This window comes from Symphodus melops, assembly GCF_947650265.1.
Source record: "Symphodus melops genome assembly, chromosome: 22".
Classification (NCBI taxonomy): Eukaryota; Metazoa; Chordata; class Actinopteri; order Labriformes; family Labridae; genus Symphodus; species Symphodus melops.
This window is the reverse complement of record NC_136712.1, coordinates 971,026-989,693: the sequence shown is the minus strand read 5'-3', so window position 1 is coordinate 989,693 and position 18,668 is coordinate 971,026. Positions and strand designations below refer to the sequence as shown.

The window sequence follows — 18,668 nt, the reverse complement described above, 5'->3', positions numbered from 1 at the left end:
GCCCAGGTGTGATGGAGCTCCAGCTCCCAGCCTCTGCTGCTTCACTGTTTCTGGTGTGAAAGAAAGATGAACTCGTCCCAGGCTCTCTGCTGCCTTTGTGCCTTTGTGCCTCAGTCTGCTTAGTCTCACATGGAGCTTTGTGGGCAGATGTACTCCTTATGATATCAGTGGTTTGAGGCTCTCGGGCAGGACGTGCATGAAAAACACGCCAACATGTTTCAGGCCTTCATCAGGGCAGAAACACAGCAGCACAAGGAAAAGTCCAATATTGTTTTTAATGAGAGAAACATGGCAGACGAGCTTCTTTAACTGTCTTCAGCCTCTGTGTGAATGTGTGCGTGTGACCTGCGGTGTAAAAAGCTCTTTGAGTCATTAAACACCGAATCAAAACTGTTTACTGTTAACTTGTGTTCCTGCTGGAAAAAGGATCTTTTTATTGTCGTCTTTACTTCTCCTCTAATGAAGCGTTATGTGAACGCTGACAGACGGGTTGATGTGATGTGTTCAGTTTTATCTGATGCTTTGACTTTTCAATTTCCTCTTCTTCTTCTTTTTAATGAAGATTCATATCAGGATATCCTCCTCCTCCTCCTCCTCCTCCTCCTCCTCCTCCTCGTCACTTTCACACAAACCTGCAAGAAACGTTTCATCCTCAGGATCAACGTTCAGCTAAAACGTGTCCGAGGAAGATGAAGCAGGAGATCACAGTGGAAATACTTTTAACCTCCCCGTCCGTCCGTCTCGTACCTTCATCTTATCCGAGGTCGGGTCGCGTTGGCAGCTAGCGTAGTGACTCCACCCAGACGTCCGTCTCCCCAGCTCCTCTTAGGGGGATTCCCAGTCCACACAGGATACTTAAGGTCTACCTGGGGTCCTGGAGGGAACCTGATCATGACGTCTCTCTGAGGCTGAGCTCGCCGCCGTCCAGAGGAAACTCCATTTTGTTGTCGTTCTTGTAGCCGCGAGCCGACTCGTTCGGCCCTTGCCTGAGAGAGATCGATATATCAGATACTTTATGGATCCAGAGGGAAATTCAAAACCTCTTTTAGATGCGTGAGGGTTGGAACCCTTCCAATGCTAACTAAAGGAGCCATGTGTGAACTTTTTAAAACCATCTCTCGTGTCCGTCGTAGGTTCGAGGAGTTTTTATGAAACGCTAAATGAAGCAGCAGCGCATTAAAAAAAAAAAGGTTGAAATCAACGATAGCTGCGTGGCTTTGTAGTTTGTGTGATGACGCCTCTGAATAAATCACACTGATGTGTGTGTGAGATTAAAGTCTTTGTAAACCTTTAAAAACAGATTTCAGCATGTCGCTGAGCTCCTCGTTTCATGCGGAGCCAGAGAGCCTCACGGCTAACGATGCTAACGGAGCCAGCTCTGGTGTTGTGCCATGTTGGAGACCTTCAGTCCTTTCTGTGTCTGCCAGCCGGGATAATGAGCCCAAACAGGCCATTAAGCAGAAATGCATCAGTGACCAAACACTTCATGTACCACAGGACAACAGAGAGGAAAAAAAACCAAATCCAGCGCGTGAAAGCAGATCAGGATCAGCCGCTCGGCGCTTCTTCCTGTTTCTGAACCCGGAGATCAGGCGGGGGAAAAGACAGTTTACAGAAAAAAGTGCCAGAAGCTGAAGCTGTGAGATAACAGGCTTTACATCTGAGCTGTCACAACACATTCAGAGCAGAACATCGGACCAACGTGACGCTAAAACAAACTGACTGATGAGCTCTGAGGACTCAAACCAAACCCTCACAGATTCACAAGACGACCTAGAAACTGTTCAAAGCATCTTAAACGCCGTCTGAATTCACACGGAAGTTCAAAAACACGGCCTGCGTGAGACGAGGAACACGTGAAGTACGATTGTTCATGAGGGGCGATAAATTCAGCGTCTCTATATTTACCTGACGTCCTTTATGTTCGAGATTTATATTTATCTTCTCCATGATAACGGACAGAAACAGACAGGAACAGACTGAATGTGTTGATGCTAACTAAACACACACACACACACACACACACACACACACACACACACACACACACACAGGGGACTGATGAATGAAAACAGGAAGCAGGTTAAAGAAAAGATGCAGCAGGTCTCCGTCCCTCCTCTGTCTTTAATTAGAGTAAACGTGGAGCGATGAGCGGCTCCCTCCTTTCAAACACAAAACAAAAAGTCTTCCCCGAGGAGCTCGTGGACTCACACTGGTCAACAACAATGGCCGCTTCACCACCAAACCCACCCCCTCACCCCCCCACCCGCTTAATACCAAACGAGGAGCTGAGACTCCAGCAGAGAGACAGGCAGCATTAAACATCCCTCACAGGAAACATTCAGCTAATCAATAACTTCTAACTGATCTACATCTACGACAGCACTCAGACGCTCTGATTGGTTGGTTAGCTTCCACAGAGAGGTGGCTAACGTGTTTGTGTAATTAACACAGTGACGAGTTTGATCATTAAAAACAAGAAATTGCTCAGTAAAGGGAGTCGAGGATAGAAGAAGAATTAACTCAAATTAAAAACATCGGTCATCCTGTAGATTCCCCCTTTCTTGCAGCCTTATGCTAAGCTAGGCTAAACTCGTGTCTTTGTTATTCTGCTCATCTCCGAATGAAGTTTGGCTGCACGTCTTTGACTCTGTGTGTGTGTGTGTGTGTGTGTGTGTGTGTGTGTGTGTGTGTGTGTGTGTGTGTGTGTGTGTGTGTGTGTGTGTGTGTGTGTGTGTGTGTGTGTGTGTGTGTGTGTGTGTGTGTGTGTGTGTGTGTGTGTATGTGTGTGTCTCGCTGGTCTCCAGGCAGCAGTTTGAAGCGGGAAGAATAAACTCAGTGTTTTCCCCTCTGTGTGTCTAATTCACTCTGATTAAACTCTGGCTCTCGTGCGAGCGTCGGATCTAATCGGAGGCTCTCTCTCTCCGGGCGCCGCTCTCCGTCTGTTCGCTCAGCAGACCTCATTGATTATCTCAGATTATTAGAGCACTTTCACACGTGGGATCACTGATGACACAAACAGCAGTGGAAGCGTTGTTTACCCCTCTGAACAATCAGACACGTTTCACAGCAGTGTGATTGGAGAGACGTCTTAAACTGTCTGCAGAGAGACGAAAGCTTTTAGTCGGACAGATTTTGTACTTTTGTCCCATAAATCTGCTGAATTACAGTAACAGTGGCGTTAAGAGGCTTAGTGGAGGATTAACGGTTTTACTCCCTTTACATTACGCACGTCATTGTTTGAGTTCACTCTTTGAACCGAAGACAAACAAACAAAACTTTACAATTAATGCTAATGATGATGATGTAAACTGTGTTGACTTTCAGGTTGTCATGACGACCTGTGGAAACACACACACACACACACACACACACACACACACACACACACACACACACACCTGGGGTAATCTCTTCTTTTCAGTTGCCAAAATTATGCAAGAAAACTTCTGCAGACTGTTCAGAACAATAACAACAAATATCTTGAGAGGTTAGCTTAGCGTTAGCAACCAAGACCAAGACCGAGTCAAGACCAAGACCACACAAACCAAGACCAAGACTGGGTCAAGACCAAGGCCCGAGTCAAGACCAAGACCGAGTCAAGACCAAGACCTTACAAACCAAGACCGAGTCAAGGCCAAGACCAAGACCTCACAAACCAAGACCAAGACCTCACAAACCCAGACCAAGACCAATACCAAGTCAAGACCAAGACCGAGTCAAGACCAAGACCTCACAGACCAAGACATCACAATCCAAGACTGAGTCAAGACCAAGACCTCACAAACCAAGACCAGTACCAAGTCAAATCCAAGACCTCACAAACCAAGACCGAGTCAAGACCAAGACCTCACAGACCAAGACCTCACAAACCAAGACTAAGATCGAGTCAAGACCAAGACCTCACAAACCAAGACTGAGTCAAGACCAAGACTGAGTCAAGACCAAGACCTCACAAACCAAGACCAATACCAAGTCAAAACCAAGACCTCACAAACCCAGACCGAGTCAAGACCAAGACCTCACAGACCAAGACCTCACAAACCCAGACCGAGTCAAGACCAAGACCGAGTCAAGACCAAGACCTCACAGACCAAGACCTCACAAACCAAGACTGAGTCAAGACCAAGACCTCACAAACCAAGACCGAGTCAAGACCAAGACCGAGTCAAGACCTACTGTAGTACTTTTATGTTGTGTGTAAATACAATCATTCTGCTTCTTTTTGGTGACACTGTGAAATGTTCTCTTCTACGCAGACGACGTTCAATTTTATCTTTCTGACGAGGACTTAAAAACATGGCCGACGTGTTTGTGCGACTAAGAGAGCGTGCAGGAGGTGATTCATGCCTCACCTGTCTTCTGTTTCAACCTTCAGTCATCACACAGAGAAAAGTTCAAACGTTCTGATCATTTCCTTCATCAGTGAATCTGACGGGACGGATTGTGTTAGTTGATTAAACATGGCAGAAAAGGGTATTTTTGTAATTAGCATGTTTAGCTTTTATGACTGGTCATTAGAGCTGTCAATCATCTGTTGTAAAGTCTAATGAACTCAGACCAAACCTCGCTGACTCAACACAGAATTCCTCCTTTTACTGCTGTGTGTGTTTAAAATGCCATCAGTGTGAAGCAGCTCGGTTTCATTCATAGTCTAATGGACTCCAGGCGTCCCCGTCCTCTCCAGGCTGGAGCTGTCGGAGGTCCGTCCTCTCTGCGAGCGCTGCCCTCCCCCTTCCTCGGAGGAAAACAAAAACCTGCAGGTTTGCATGATAATGTTGGCAGCTGCCTGAGGGCGACGCCTCCTGACCCCCTCCGATCTGCTCCCATTCACAGGGTCACATCCTCCATTCATCGGCTGTGTGTGTGTGTGTGTGTGTGTGTGTGTGTGTGTGCTCATGAGGAGACTTAAGCTCAGAATAAGTTTGCTGAAGCTGAAATCTTTACGAAGCTTCTTCACTCGTTTTTTAAAAACCACTCGTTTCAGAAAGTACAGAAGCTTTAGCGAAACGTGTCGTCTTTGTTCTGACTGCAGCGTCGGTTAAATGTCAGCAGAGACGTTTTATACGAGTCTCATAAAGATGCAAAAGTTACTTTAATGTCTCTGAGCTTGTTCAACATCAACAACATAAACCAGACGTCCACATATAATGAGGCCTGAGCTGCTGAGCTCGTTGTGTTGAATCAATGAAACGCTGCTTCTGAAAGGTCAAAGTTCACGAAGTTGGCGACTCTTTCGTTACGTTTTTAACACTTTCAGGAAAAAACTCTTTGGACTTACTCCGACTGTGTTTGCAGGGTTTACAGTTTGGCATTCTCTCGTAGTCACTGCAGCGTCTCCTAGCAACACTGGCTCTCAGCTGTCAATCACCTGTTGCCATGGGAGACGGCAGTAGAGAGAAATACTCAGAACTTTACAAAATCAAATAAAGATCACACAAGTCAAAGTGTTTCAACAATGAGAATAAAAATTCCTTTTACAGGAAGTTAAACTTTAATATACTTTATTTTGTTCTTTTTTAAGTCTTTATCTTTAAAGCTCCAGCACAGCGCACGACCACTGCTGTCCACTTCTTCCTGTCCTGCCTCGTCTCGCTCGACGTAACTGCAAGATTTTAAATCCTAAATCTCCAACATGTTTGACCGAGGGAGTCCTCGTCTCAGAGCATAAAGTTTGATCTTTATAAGAGTCACACTTAAAGATAATCTGGGAATACGATGGGATCTGAGCAGCCTGGAGTCGCTGATCCCCCTGTGATGGATCATCATCAGAAACTATGATGAACATGCAAGTTGTGAAATGTCGAGTGCACATGCTGGTTCTGTTAGACTCGAGATGATGATGTGTGAAAATCACAGCTGGCTTATAATTCTTTACCTGGCCCTGCTGCATCACCTGCGTGCAGCTCACATAAACCTGAACATAAAACCGGCCGTAGGTGGAGGAAGAGGAAGAGGAGGAGGAAGAGGAGGAGGAGGACATTAGCATACCGTCCCTGCTGCCCCCGGAGGCTCTCCTCTCCGCACCGTGTCCACGGTCTAATCCTGGATTCAGACAGACATAATGAGCATCCTACCCCAAATGTGTCTCTCCTTTCATCTCTGTTGCCATGGCGACGGCAGAGCTCGAATGAATTGGTTTGGATTTTTTATTCTCTCGCTCTTTCTCTCTCTCTCTCTCTCTCTCTCTCTCTCTCTCTCTCGTATCTTCCCCGAGCCGAGAATATCAAGATATCAGGATTTTAAACTCTGATTCAATCCTGGTCAAATGTACAGATTAAAAATATCTGTTTTGATGCAGCGACGTCCAAAATTAGTTTATTTCTTCATTCAAATCCTGCACGTGGTCTAAATTGCATTTCAGTTCTGGGATTAATTAGTGTTGGCAGGAAGATATAACTTAATATCATCTGCATAGAAAAGAACATGAAAGCTGTGTGCAGTCATAGAAGCGTGTAGATGACCCACAGTCGGTTCTGTCAGTCTGGTTCTGGTCCAGCTTCCTGTCAGGTGAAGGACGTTGTTCTGTCTCAGGTGGTTTCATGTCCGCTTCCTGTGAAGAATAATACGTCAATAAGAGTCGGCTTTTTTTTTAATTTTGTCTTTAATTCTATTTGATATATTGGTAATTTCTTGTCATATTTTATTTTATTTATTTTTTATTTGGCAATAAAACCGATTCTGATTAAAGTCATAGAAATGAAGAAAATAAAGGGACCTAGAATTATTCCCTGAGGGACGCCCAATCTCTAATAATTTAGTTTTTCACTTTAACGTATTTACATGAGCTTGAAACTATTTTGTTTACTGTAAATGAGACAGTTTGCAGGTTTGAATTTAAGTAGAATCATATCAGTTCTGGTATCATACAACCCTGAGATGCATTAACTCCAGACTCACAGCTGAGTGCAGCTTTTTCACGGCAAATGGAGCAAACTCACCAGTTCAGTTTACCAGTTAGCTCGACTGCTCTCATGGATTAATTACAACAAATCAATCCGTCAATATCTCTGATGTCTTCCCCTCCTCCTCTCGTCTCCACGTCTCAGGAGCGGATCTCTGTTCTCTCCAAATACCAGCACACGGTAATTAAAGCGGAGCGGCGGCTCGACATTTTAAAAGGCCAGCAGAGGAGAGGATGGGCTTTATGAGGGTGAAACAGCCACCTTCACAGAGAGAGGGTTTGTGTGCAGCAGGCCTGAAAGCAAGATGGAGGCATGTGGTTGAAAGATGAGGAGGTTTTACAGTAACAGGAGGCGTCACTCTGATGAGAAACCAGAAAATGTCATCCTGAGAGCAACCAGCACATTCACCCCAACCGTGGAGTGAAAACGAATATTTGTGTTTACAAGACAAACAAGCTGTATGAAACATGGACGCAGTCTCGCTGACATCACATCATACAGGCTTCTGAATCAGACGGTCAGTGACGGTCGCCATTTCTGAAAAGCTGGTCCGCATCGTCTTTATTTTCCAACGTTGGAAGTCGCCGCGTGTCCGCGATCCCATGATTGAATATGTTTACTGTTTGAGCGGCTCTGTGTATTTCCTGGAAAAGCTGCTTACTCAGTGCTGGTTGTGAATAAAATCAGACGTAATCCGTGCACTTTGATGTAATTTTACTGAACATCAGTAAACTCTGATAAACTGAAGATGAATGACGCTCGCGGCTCGGAGCTGATTTCCTGTTGTTCAGGTGACGCGATGCTATCAGCTTGTTGTTTCATTAAAGTCGACTCCTCGCCGAGCGTCACCGCTCCGACAGGATGAAGGAGACGGCGTGAAATCTGCACCCTGATGTGGAGGAGATAAAAACACCTTATGTTGTTTGTGTGAGCGAGAAGAAAGGAGGCGGATGTGAAGAAAACCTGATGTTCTCGTCACTCGTTTGTAACGTGACAGAGCCAAAAAAACCCCCTCATTGTTAGCAACATCCATCCTCCAGTAACTGCAGCTTCATTCATTTTATAGTTTTTATAGTACACTTTCAGTGTATAACTTTATGTATCCTATGGATACTTTTTCGTGTTTTTGTGGAAATGGCAGCGGAAAACTTTCTTATTCAAGGGAGACGCTGCTCTCACTCCGGTCAGGAGCTGAGGCGGCGGTATAGAGGCTGTCGAGCAGGCGCTAAGCTAAAGGCTAGGCTAGCGGCTAAGCGATGGAAGTACAAGCCCTCGGTTCCGGTGATAGTTATGGGGAACATAAACTGTCTAACCAACAAGACAGACGAGCTGGCTGCTCTCGTGAGGAACAACCGGACATTTAGAGAGTGCAGTTTAATGTGTCTCACAGAAACCTGAAAATGTCGGAAATATCTGCTGTTACTATTTTTCAAAATTTGTATTTCTGCTACAATTCTGTTTTAAGTTTCTGATTTCTGTTTTGCTGCTGCAAAGCCAGAATGTCCCCATGGGGACCAGTAAAGAAATATCTTAATATCAAAGATTTGTTAAAGAGCGCTGATGGTTTTCTATTTTTTTAAATTTTATTTATTTATTTTCAGAAACCGGCAGAGCGCTTGAAAAAAAAAAAAAAAAGAGACGCTGGGTGTTGTGCAGCTGGTTCCTGTTGTGAATGCTCTCTACTCATCTGAAAAAAAAAAAAAAAAAAGCCAGGTGGATTCGGGGGTTTACTTGTCACGCTGGCAGAAGAGCAGAGTTTACATCGTGACGGTTGTGGTTCGCTGTGATTGGCTGGTTTGGCGTGACATCAGCGTCGGTCTCAGCAGGATCCCTCGGAGTAGGATTAAAGTCTTTTGGAATATCAAAAACAGAAACACGACGCAAACAAAGAGTCAATGTCAACACATAATCCAACACATTATGACCCACTTCTCCTCTAATCTGAGAGTCAAACACTTAACATGTGCTGCAGCGAGGCATGCTGGGAGTCTCCGCGAGGAACGCCTGAACAAAAAGCTCCTTCTCTGTGTCGGAGCAAAGATGGCCGACAGCACAAACGTGACACACACGTCTGTTTGTGAATATCTCTTTTTGTCACATTGATTTCCACGTGTTTGACCTCTGACCCCGAGCATCTAAAACAGATACATTTATGTTTCTGTCAGCAGCCTCGCACAAAACGATTCCCGTTAAATAGTTTGAGCCAGTTAATAGTCCGAGACGTGGAAACATCCGAAGGTTTCAGTAAATACACCGAGCCGATGTATTCGATCACTTTAATTACAACATCATGAAATGAAATCACTTCTATAAGCCTGTTGGGTTATTCAAGACTTCCTGCTGATGTTTCAAATTAAAAGCCCTGCAGGAAGTGATGGGATTATCCCCTGTGAGCCACAGGAAGACTTTTAATTTGAAACAGTTTGATGGTTTTTTTTTCTCCCTCGGCGTGCTGCACGAGTCACCACAGTGACATGTGACTCACATTTGTCCTGCTGTCGAGTCGTCAACGCATCAGGAAGTAAACGACGTACTTTCTGTTTGTCACTGTCAGCGAATGCATCGTGTTGCGTTTAACTGCTGTCAGAACTTTAAGTGTTTTTTTTTGGTGTTTTTTTTTAACAGCGAGGGGTGAAAACAGAATTAAGAATCCACAATGCAGTCGTGGATTTTAACTGTAAATCGGAGGAGGAGGAGGAGGAAAGGAGGAGGAGGAGGAGGAGGAGGAGGAGGAAAGGAGGAGGAGGAAAGGAGGAGGAAAGGAGGAGGAGGAAAGGAGGAGGAGGAGGAGGAATAAAGATGGAGGGAAGGGGAGGAGGAGGAGGAGGAGAAGGAGGAGGAGGAGGAGGAAAGGAGGCGAAGGAATAAAGATGGAGGGAAGGGGATGAGGAGGAGGAGGAGGAGGAGGAGGAGGAGGAAAGGAGGCGAAGGAATAAAGATGGAGGGAAGAGGATGAGGAGGTGACAGCGGAGGACGGGTGATATTTTTATACAGGGTGTTAATCAGGATTGATGGATTTGACCTTTTGAGGCGGCGCGGTCTATTTAAAGGACGTGAATGATTCATGAGTCAAACTGCAGGAGAATAAACGCCATTTTATACGTTTAAAATGGATCTGTACGTTCACCTCCTCGCCGCCTCTTTCACGTGTTGGTCAGTTTTCTTTTCTCACGTTTTGTTTTTCACTGTTCTCAGACGTTTGACCTCGGTAATTTGGGGACGAAGTGTGTTCTCATCACACTTCTGTTTGTCCTTGTTTCAGAGCGTGTTGGCGTTCCAGGCGTCGCTGAACGAGGACGGTCTGATCGTGGTGACCCTCGAACGCTCCGACCTGCAGGAGAACGCCACGGTGTACGCCGCTCAGATCTCCGGAGAACCTCGACCTGTCCTGATCCAGTTTGTGAACACCAGCGAGGCGGTCCTGTTCAACGCCTCGCTGCACGGTCTGTGCTACACGGTGGGCCTGCTGGTTAAACGGGGTCAGACCTGGTCCAGACCCGTCAAGACCCTCACAGTGCTCACCAGTAAGACTCTGCCTGTCCAACGTGTCCTTAATGTGTGTCCTTACTGTGTGTCCTTACTGTGTGTCCTTAATGTGTCCTTACTGTGTGTCCTTCATGTGTCCTTAATGTGTGTCCTTACTGTGGTGTGTCCTTAATGTGTGTCCTTAATGTGTGTCCTTAATGTGTGTCCTTAATGTGTGTCCTTACTGTGTGTCCTTAATGCGTCCTTCATGTGTGTCCTTCATGTGTGTCCTTAATGTGTGTCCTTAATGTGTGTCCTTACTGTGGTGTGTCCTTAATGTGTGTCCTTACTGTGTGTCCTTCATGTGTCCTTACTGTGTGTCCTTCATGTGCGTCCTTCATGTGTGTCCTTAATGCGTCCTTCATGTGTGTCCTTACTGTGTCCTTAATGTGTGTCCTTACTGTGTGTCCTTACTGTGTGTCCTTGCTGTGTGTCCTTCATGTGTGTCCTTAATGTGTGTCCTTACTGTGTGTCCTTCATGTGTCCTTACTGTGTGTCCTTCATGTGCGTCCTTCATGTGTGTCCTTAATGCGTCCTTCATGTGTGTCCTTACTGTGTCCTTAATGTGTGTCCTTACTGTGTCCTTAATGTGTGTCCTTACTGTGTGTCCTTACTGTGTGTCCTTGCTGTGTGTCTTTAATGTGTGTCCTTAATGTGTGTCCTTCATGTGTCCTTAATGTGTGTCCTTACTGTGTGTCCTTGCTGTGTGTCTTTAATGTGTGTCCTTAATGTGTGTCCTTAATGCGTCCTTCATGTGTGTCCTTACTGTGTCCTTAATGTGTGTCCTTACTGTGTCCTTAATGTGTGTCCTTAATGTGTGTCCTTAATGTGTGTCCTTAATGTGTCCTTAATGTGTGTCCTTAATGTGTGTCCTTAATGTGTGTCCTTAATGTGTGTCCTTACTGTGTGTCCTTACTGTGTGTCCTTACTTTATTTCCTTAATGTGTGTCCTTGTTGTGCGTCCTCAGAACCCCTCCCCGTCCGCAGCGCTCACATCGCGGACTTTAAAGACTCTCCAGAGACCGGCGTGGTGTTTCAGCTCGACCTTCCACCGGGGAACGTTTTCAGCAGAGTGAACATCAGCTTCACCGAAGGACACGACCGACGATACACGCTCTATAAAGGTAACAAACGGACCATGACCTCCACGGAGCGGCGTGTGAAACAAGTTCTGATCGTTCATTTAAATGTGTGTGTGTGTGTGTGTGTGTGTGTGTGTGTGTGTGTGTGTGTGTGTGTGTGTGTGTGTAGACTTCTACAGGGGGAAGACGGTGTTCAAACACTGGTTACCTGGTGTTTGTTACAGAAACGTCACCTTCCAGCTGATCTCTGAGGTCACCGTGTACCAGACCGCCATGATCACACACAGTGACATCACACACACACCTGTGCACCACAGGACAGGTGAGACACACACACACACACACACACACACACACACACACTCGGGATGAAATAAAGCAGATCGTGAGGCCGTGAAGTTGAATCATTTTATATTCACTGCGTCTCTTTTCGTCTCGCTCAGTGCCGTACCCGCCCCTCAACATTTCCCGTAAGGTCGTCCACCTGAGCCAGAGGGCGGGTCCGAGTGCGGCGTCCAGCGTCGTCCCCACTGAGGGGGGACAGGAGAGCCGGCGAGCGTCCCGTATAGCGCGCGACGTGCCGCTGCTGGAGGAGGAGCAGCAGGAGGAGGAGCAGCAGCAGGAGAACACGTCTGAGGAGACGGGAACCACTACAACACCTCCAGCGCCCTTCAACGCCACACACAACCTGACAGGAAGTGACCTGACCACGGAGGCGGAAACGCAGAGCTACTGGCCCGACCCTTCTGACCCGTCACCTGCCGACCGAGACGACGAGTTTGTGAACGCCGTCGTGCCCGAGTACGAGGACTCCAACGAGCCGGGGTCTGCCATGGGTCTCAACCCAGAGACCGCCATCCTGCCCACCAAACTGCCCCCCATCCTGCTGGAGCTCCGCTGGCTGCCGCCCCGCCCCCCCACCAGCTACGACGGCTTCAACGTCTACATCTTCAGAGACGGTGCGGCGGGCGGTGACGAGGACGAACATCACGCTCGCTCGTTTCCGTCCTTCTAAACTCACCTTGTCCTCTTCCTGTCGTCCAGGTAACTCCACGGAAACGGCCACCGTGGACGAAAACACCCACGAGTTCTTCACCGAGTTGACGGAGCCCGGAACTTACCGAGTCCAAGTCACCACGCTCAGCTTGTCTGGCGAGTGTGAGGCGAGAGAGAGCACGGCCGACACGGGTTTCACCTTCTACCTCAGTACGTAGAAGCTGCAAAACACGTTTTTTTTTTCTGAACCAGCTGATTTTGATTATTAAGTGGTGAAACTTCGGACTCGTCTCAGGTCCGGGTGGCGAGCTGCTGGAGGAGCTCCGAGAGCGTCCTCAGGCCGTCAGCGTCAGACTGCTTGACTCCAGCACGGCCGCCGTCTCCTGGGGTCAGTCCTCCGAGAACCACAACGGCAGCGTGGTGTCGGTCGTTTCGACCACGTGCCTGAGACCGAGTCTGAGCCAGAGGATGGAGAACACCTACTGTGGCGAGGTAACCTGCACGCCTGGCTGCACGTCACGTGGCGTGGCAGCTTTCTGTTGTTTTAATGAAAGCAGAGATGTCAGAACTTTGTGTTTGGGTGAAAAAACGAGTAAACACAAAAACTATCGAGTCTGTGATTCACGAATCAAACATCTGACATCAACAGATTTTCTTCAAGTTTTTTACTGAATGAGTTTGAATGAACGAGTCTGAGCAGAAGTTTGGAGCTCATTCAGACGTCGGAGTGTGAACTGACTCATCTTCCACTCGGAGCTGTGAAAACACAAACGTGCTGAGAGAAACACTTTTCATTCAAAGCGGGAATCATTCTTTTAAATACTCCACAGAGCTCCTCTTCATCATGTGTGTGAAGTGTGTTGTTGTAAATCCACTCTGATCCTGTATTTGATCATGTCTATAAACCCCTCTATTTCAGCCCTGCTCAGAACAGGCTGTTTCTGTGTCTGTAGCTTTAAATATGTAAATGAGCTGTGTCTGACCACGCCCCCTCTCTGGAAGGGCTCGGGTGTACTCGCTGCTTTCTGGCTCCATGTCCTATTGTTTACGGTGAGAAGGCAGACTCAGAGGGCAGAACAAACACCTAGCTGTGGGAGTGTCACCCACCTGGGGGAGGGGCTACTGCCCTTTGTGATGTCATAAAGGGGAGGGGCTACTGCCCTTTGTGATGTCATGAAGGGAACATCACCAAATGGCCTGTTTGAGCACACATTTGGCCTTTTCTCATCATTGGGGGGTTTGAAGACAGACTAGAGACACATGTTAGAGGAACATGGAGGAGAGGATTCTGGGTAATATGTGACCTTTACATTTTTTTTTAAGGAAAACTCGACGAGTGACATCATCACTAACCTGACCCCCGGCGCTCAGTACAGAGTGGTCGTCTATCACACCAACGGGCCGCTGATCAGTCCGCCGTCAGAGCCCGTCATCATCGACATCGGTGAGAAAGTCGCCGCATGATCCACGTCTGCACGTCTTTGTTTTCAAGTCGTTAAGTGTGTGTGTGTGTGTGTGTGTGTGTGTGTGTGTCAGAGCCCACTGGTGTGCGTGAGCTCGCCGTGTATCCTCTCAGCCCGACGGCCGTCATCCTCACCTGGCAGCGCCCGTATCATGTGGCGTTCAGGAAGTACGTCCTGCAAACGTATTTCTTCAACCCCGTCACCCTCACCTCCGAGTGGACCACCTACTACGAGATCGCCGCCACCGCCTCCGTCATCGCCTCAGTGGTAACGCACACACACACACACACACACACACACACACACACACACACACACACACACACACACACACACACACACACACACACACACACACACACACACACACACACACACACACACACACATTGTTTTCCTGATGTTTCTGTCACTCAGCTCTTCTTCCTTTTTCCTCCTCAGAGGGTGACCGACCTGCTGCCCGCCTGGTACTATAATTTCCGTGTTTCCATGGTAACGTGGGGCGACCCGCCGCTCACCTGCTGCGACAGCTCCACGGTCAGCTTCGTCACAGGTACGGGACTCCCCCCCCCCCCCCCCTGCTCGCCGCGACCACGTCTCCACTCTCCAGAGAAAAAGGAGATGTAAACACTCTTGAGTGTGTTTTCACGCCGCCGTGTCTTTGCGTCCGCAGCTCCCGAAGCGCCTCACATCTCCTCGGTGGATTACTCTCACGGCGTCCTCTACGTGCGCTGGACGTACGGCGAGCTCTTCATCGAGCTCTCTCACTCCAGGATGCTGCACTGGCAGGTGGTCGCCGTGGGGAAGAAAGGACTGGAGAGGAGCTACTCTGTCGACGTGAGTCTCTGCGGCGTGTTGGGCATCATTTAACGCGTGTTCTCGGGTCGGGTCGGGTCGGGTCGGGTCGGGTCGGCCCAGCAGCAGCAGCAGCTCGTTATTTCAGAGGTCGGGATGGTCTGCCATTGATTTTCTCCTCTGGGTCCATTCGAGAGTCCAATTATGAGCAGAGAGACGAGCGCTCGCCTTCGCCTCCTCCGGGCCGATTATGATCCCGGCAGAGGCCGAGCTGACTCACATAATGAACCACACACACACACACACACACACACACACACACACACACACACACACACACACACACACACACACACACACACACACACACACACACACACACACACACACACACACACACACACACACACACACACACACACACACACACACACACACACACACACACACACACACACTTCAGATTCTTACTAGAATCATGTCTCAGTTTTAAATTCTGGCATCGAGTCCTAACTTCTCTGAATCCGTGTTACATCCTCAACTACTGGTTCGCCGGGCGCCGTTAGCCGGGCGCCGTCAGCCGGGCGCCGTTAGCTGACAGACAGAACTGCAGAAACCCACCGTGAAGCAGGAGTTTGTTCCGGTCCGTTCTTTGGTCCCTTTGGTCAGGTGGAAATAAACTGATGAAATTAAAACTGTAAATTCAGATCAAATCGATCTGACGGGAAATAAGATTTTTACAGGACTCAGCAGGAGACATTTAACTGTGTGTGTGTGTGTGTGTGTGTGTGTGTGTGTGTGTGTGTGTGTGTGTGTGTGTGTGTGTGTGTGTGTGTGTGTGTGTGTGTGTGTGTGTGTGTGTGTGTGTGTGTGTGTGTGTGTGTGTGTGTGTGTGTGTGTGTGTGTGTGTGTGTTTTTGCAGGTGACTCGTAACGTGATGCGTGCGAGTCTCCCGCTGCCTCCGGGCGACATCTACAACCTGACGGTGACGGCGTGCACGGAGCGCAGCAAGAACACGTCCATGCCCAACATCATCAAACTGGGTCAGTACACACACACACACACACACACACACACACACACACACACACACACACACACACACACACACACACACACACACACACACACACACACACACCTGTACAGACGTTTCTCATGTTGCAGAGAAGTTTTCAGAGCGGTGAAGTAAATATTGACTGATGCTCCACGATGATGATGTCACGCCTGCGTCCGAGCAGCACGCCGGCGTGCTGCTCGGACGCCGGCGTGCTGCAGGTGTAGACGTGTAGAGTCCCTCCCTCTCAGGCACAAACAGCTGCTGTGTTTCTGCCTGAAAGTGAATATGAAACTTCATCTTCCTTCCTCTTTTTGTGACTTCACCCCTCAGAGTCAGTTCTGCTTCACGCCTCTGTGTGTGTGTGTGTGTGTGTGTGTGTGTGTGTATGTGTGTGTGTGTGTGTGTGTGTGTGTGTGTGTCACAGAGCCGGCGCCTCCCCGCTCGCTGTTCGCTGTCAACGCCACACACTCGTCTGTGACTCTGCTGTGGACGGAGGAGGGCGTCGTGGATTACTACCAGGTCGTCTGCAGACCCAACAAACCCAGCAAGGAGCTGAAGGTGAGACGGCGGCGAGTCGGGCGAGGTCGGAGGTCAACCGTTATCGACGCGCTCCTGAAACTCTGAATGTTTTTAAAGCCGAGCTGACATGAAACGGAGCTTCAGAAAGAGGAAGCGTTCTGGTGGATTGGATCTAAATTTGTCGAGTGTTTTGGGTTTTTTTTTGCAGCTCGCTGAGTTTCAGACGATCTGAGAGATTTATGTGTTTCACACTTCGTCTTTTCTTACTGAATAAAAAACAATCAGAGTTTAAACTCTTTGAGAAATGTAGAAGAAAATTCAAATTCTTAGTGAAAAGAAGAAACAAAAATACAGAAGTGTAAAAAAAAAAAGTCCTTTATTTGTTAAGTTAAAGAATAAACTTCTTTAAGATTTAAAGATCTCAGCTTCCTGATGTTCTTGTCTCCGCCGCTCGCCATCTGAAAGAGCGAAGACAAAAAGTCTCCTGCTGTGACGCCTTTTATCCCGTAAAGGATCGGGGCGCCGATGTCTCTGACAGGAAGATAAAACATCGTCTGCATAGAAGGAAAAAGACGCATCACATCAACATAGTTATTCTGTCTCAAAGAAGAAGAAGAAGAAGAAGTGTTTTTAAAACTGATCAATTCTTCTCTCTCTTCAGCTGTTCTGTCCAAAGACGGCAAATCTCGCCCCAAAAATAAAACTTCAGTCATATATGAGAGAGAGAGAGAGAGAGAGAGAGAGAGAGAGAGAGAGATAGTTTGCGACTGACAGGAGCGCTCACTCCTCTTCTCCTTGCTCGTCTCTTTCAGGCCCGGGAGCCGCAGACGTCCACTTCTCATGTGCTGACGGTGTCGGGTTTGATTCCCTCGTCCGCTTACAACTGCACCGTCACCAGCTTCAGCTACAGCACGCCCAGCAAGCCTGCACACATCACCATCTGCACCGTCGGTAGGTCAACGTGTGCAGTGACCACGTCTTATTATTCACGACTGAGCGGCGTGATGCTTCTTTGTCAAACATGTTGGAAGAATGTGCAACATGGCGTCTCTGTAGATCAAAGTCTGTGATGTCTTGAACTGTGTTTGATGTAAATGTATATTTAGAGTCTTTCACGTCTTTGCTGCGCACGAGTTCGGTTTGAAAATAATCAAAGTACCAAAAAAAGACATTTTGAAGCTCTGAAATAAATAAACGCTGTGTTCATGTATTTTAAAATGTGTTTCAGCTAAAGAGATGAACCCGAGCGTCGCGGCCATCTCGGCTCTGGCCGTGCTCAGCATCCTCCTCATCAGCCTGCTCGTCCTGTTTCTGCTCATCCTCCGCAAGAAGCACCTGCAGATGACCAGGTATGAACGCCACGAGCTGTTCCTCGTGCTACGTGCTAACGTTAGCTGTGAGATTAGCAGAAGTGGTTCGTGTTGCAGCTAACACCCTCAGAACTTCAGCCTGCGTTTTTATTTTTAGAAACTGAAACGCTCCGACTTTACAGAAACGACTTCCTCCTCACGAGCGGGAAAAAAAACAAAGTCCAACATCATAAATTAGAAATAGAGATTTAAGTAACTTTATTAACAACCTTTTATTTTTACATTCTGCAACAGGAATGAGCTTTTAATTTCATCACTGGTTGTTTTGTGATGGATGTGACTTCTGCAGCGTTTTCTTTACGTGTAGTCCGACCTCAGAAGACCCCCCCCCCCCCCCCCCCCCCCCCCCCCCCCCCCCCCTCTCTGACAGGGATCGCCTCCTGCTGTGAGGAGCACGTGTGAACAGCCAGAGCTGTCAGATGTGAAAACAGCTTCGGAGAGTGAAAGTCAAACGTTCATGTTGTTCTGCAGAGCTCAGATGAGACTTTTTTTTATATCCAACATTTCAACTTAAAAGTTTCCTCTCAGTATTTTTCTCTGAGTTTGATTTGGTGTCTTTTCTGTCGGTCAGATGAGACGAGACTCGTTAACTCTGAATCATTTCGTTCACATTCAGTTTTCTCTCCCTCTCGTGCGTCGCCGCTCACTTCTCCTTTTTTTTCTGATTGCTCATCACATATTTGACTTCCTCAAAGTGCAAAAAAGTTTAAAAATGTCCTCATCACTTTTTCCCGCATGTGTGATGTTGTTGTGTGTTTTTTTGCAGAGAGTGCGGCGCGGAGACGTTCGTCAACTTCGCCTCGTTCGAGAGAGACGGGAAGCTTCCTTATAACTGGTACGATCCGCTTGTGTTTCATCCTCAAAAATCTCAACATGTTTAAACGCCTTCTTTAAATCTCTTTAAAATGATCGCAGCGCGCCGCAGTCCTGGAACCTGACGGACGGTTTTTAGC

General features: G+C 47.6%; 1 protein-coding gene across 1 annotated transcript in view; it reads left to right on the top strand.

The window, feature by feature from the left end:
• Nucleotides 1-18,668, top strand: part of ptpro (protein tyrosine phosphatase receptor type O) — a 41,792-nt gene that overhangs the window by 875 nt on the left and 22,249 nt on the right. Inside the window, 15 exon segments of the mRNA XM_079334809.1 lie at nt 10,168-10,429; nt 11,399-11,554; nt 11,682-11,834; nt 11,956-12,471; nt 12,557-12,718; nt 12,804-13,000; nt 13,832-13,952; nt 14,045-14,238; nt 14,413-14,524; nt 14,645-14,808; nt 15,689-15,809; nt 16,251-16,384; nt 17,158-17,296; nt 17,574-17,694; nt 18,482-18,550. Of these exon segments, the coding sequence (XP_079190935.1) occupies nt 10,168-10,429; nt 11,399-11,554; nt 11,682-11,834; nt 11,956-12,471; nt 12,557-12,718; nt 12,804-13,000; nt 13,832-13,952; nt 14,045-14,238; nt 14,413-14,524; nt 14,645-14,808; nt 15,689-15,809; nt 16,251-16,384; nt 17,158-17,296; nt 17,574-17,694; nt 18,482-18,550 (2,621 nt within the window).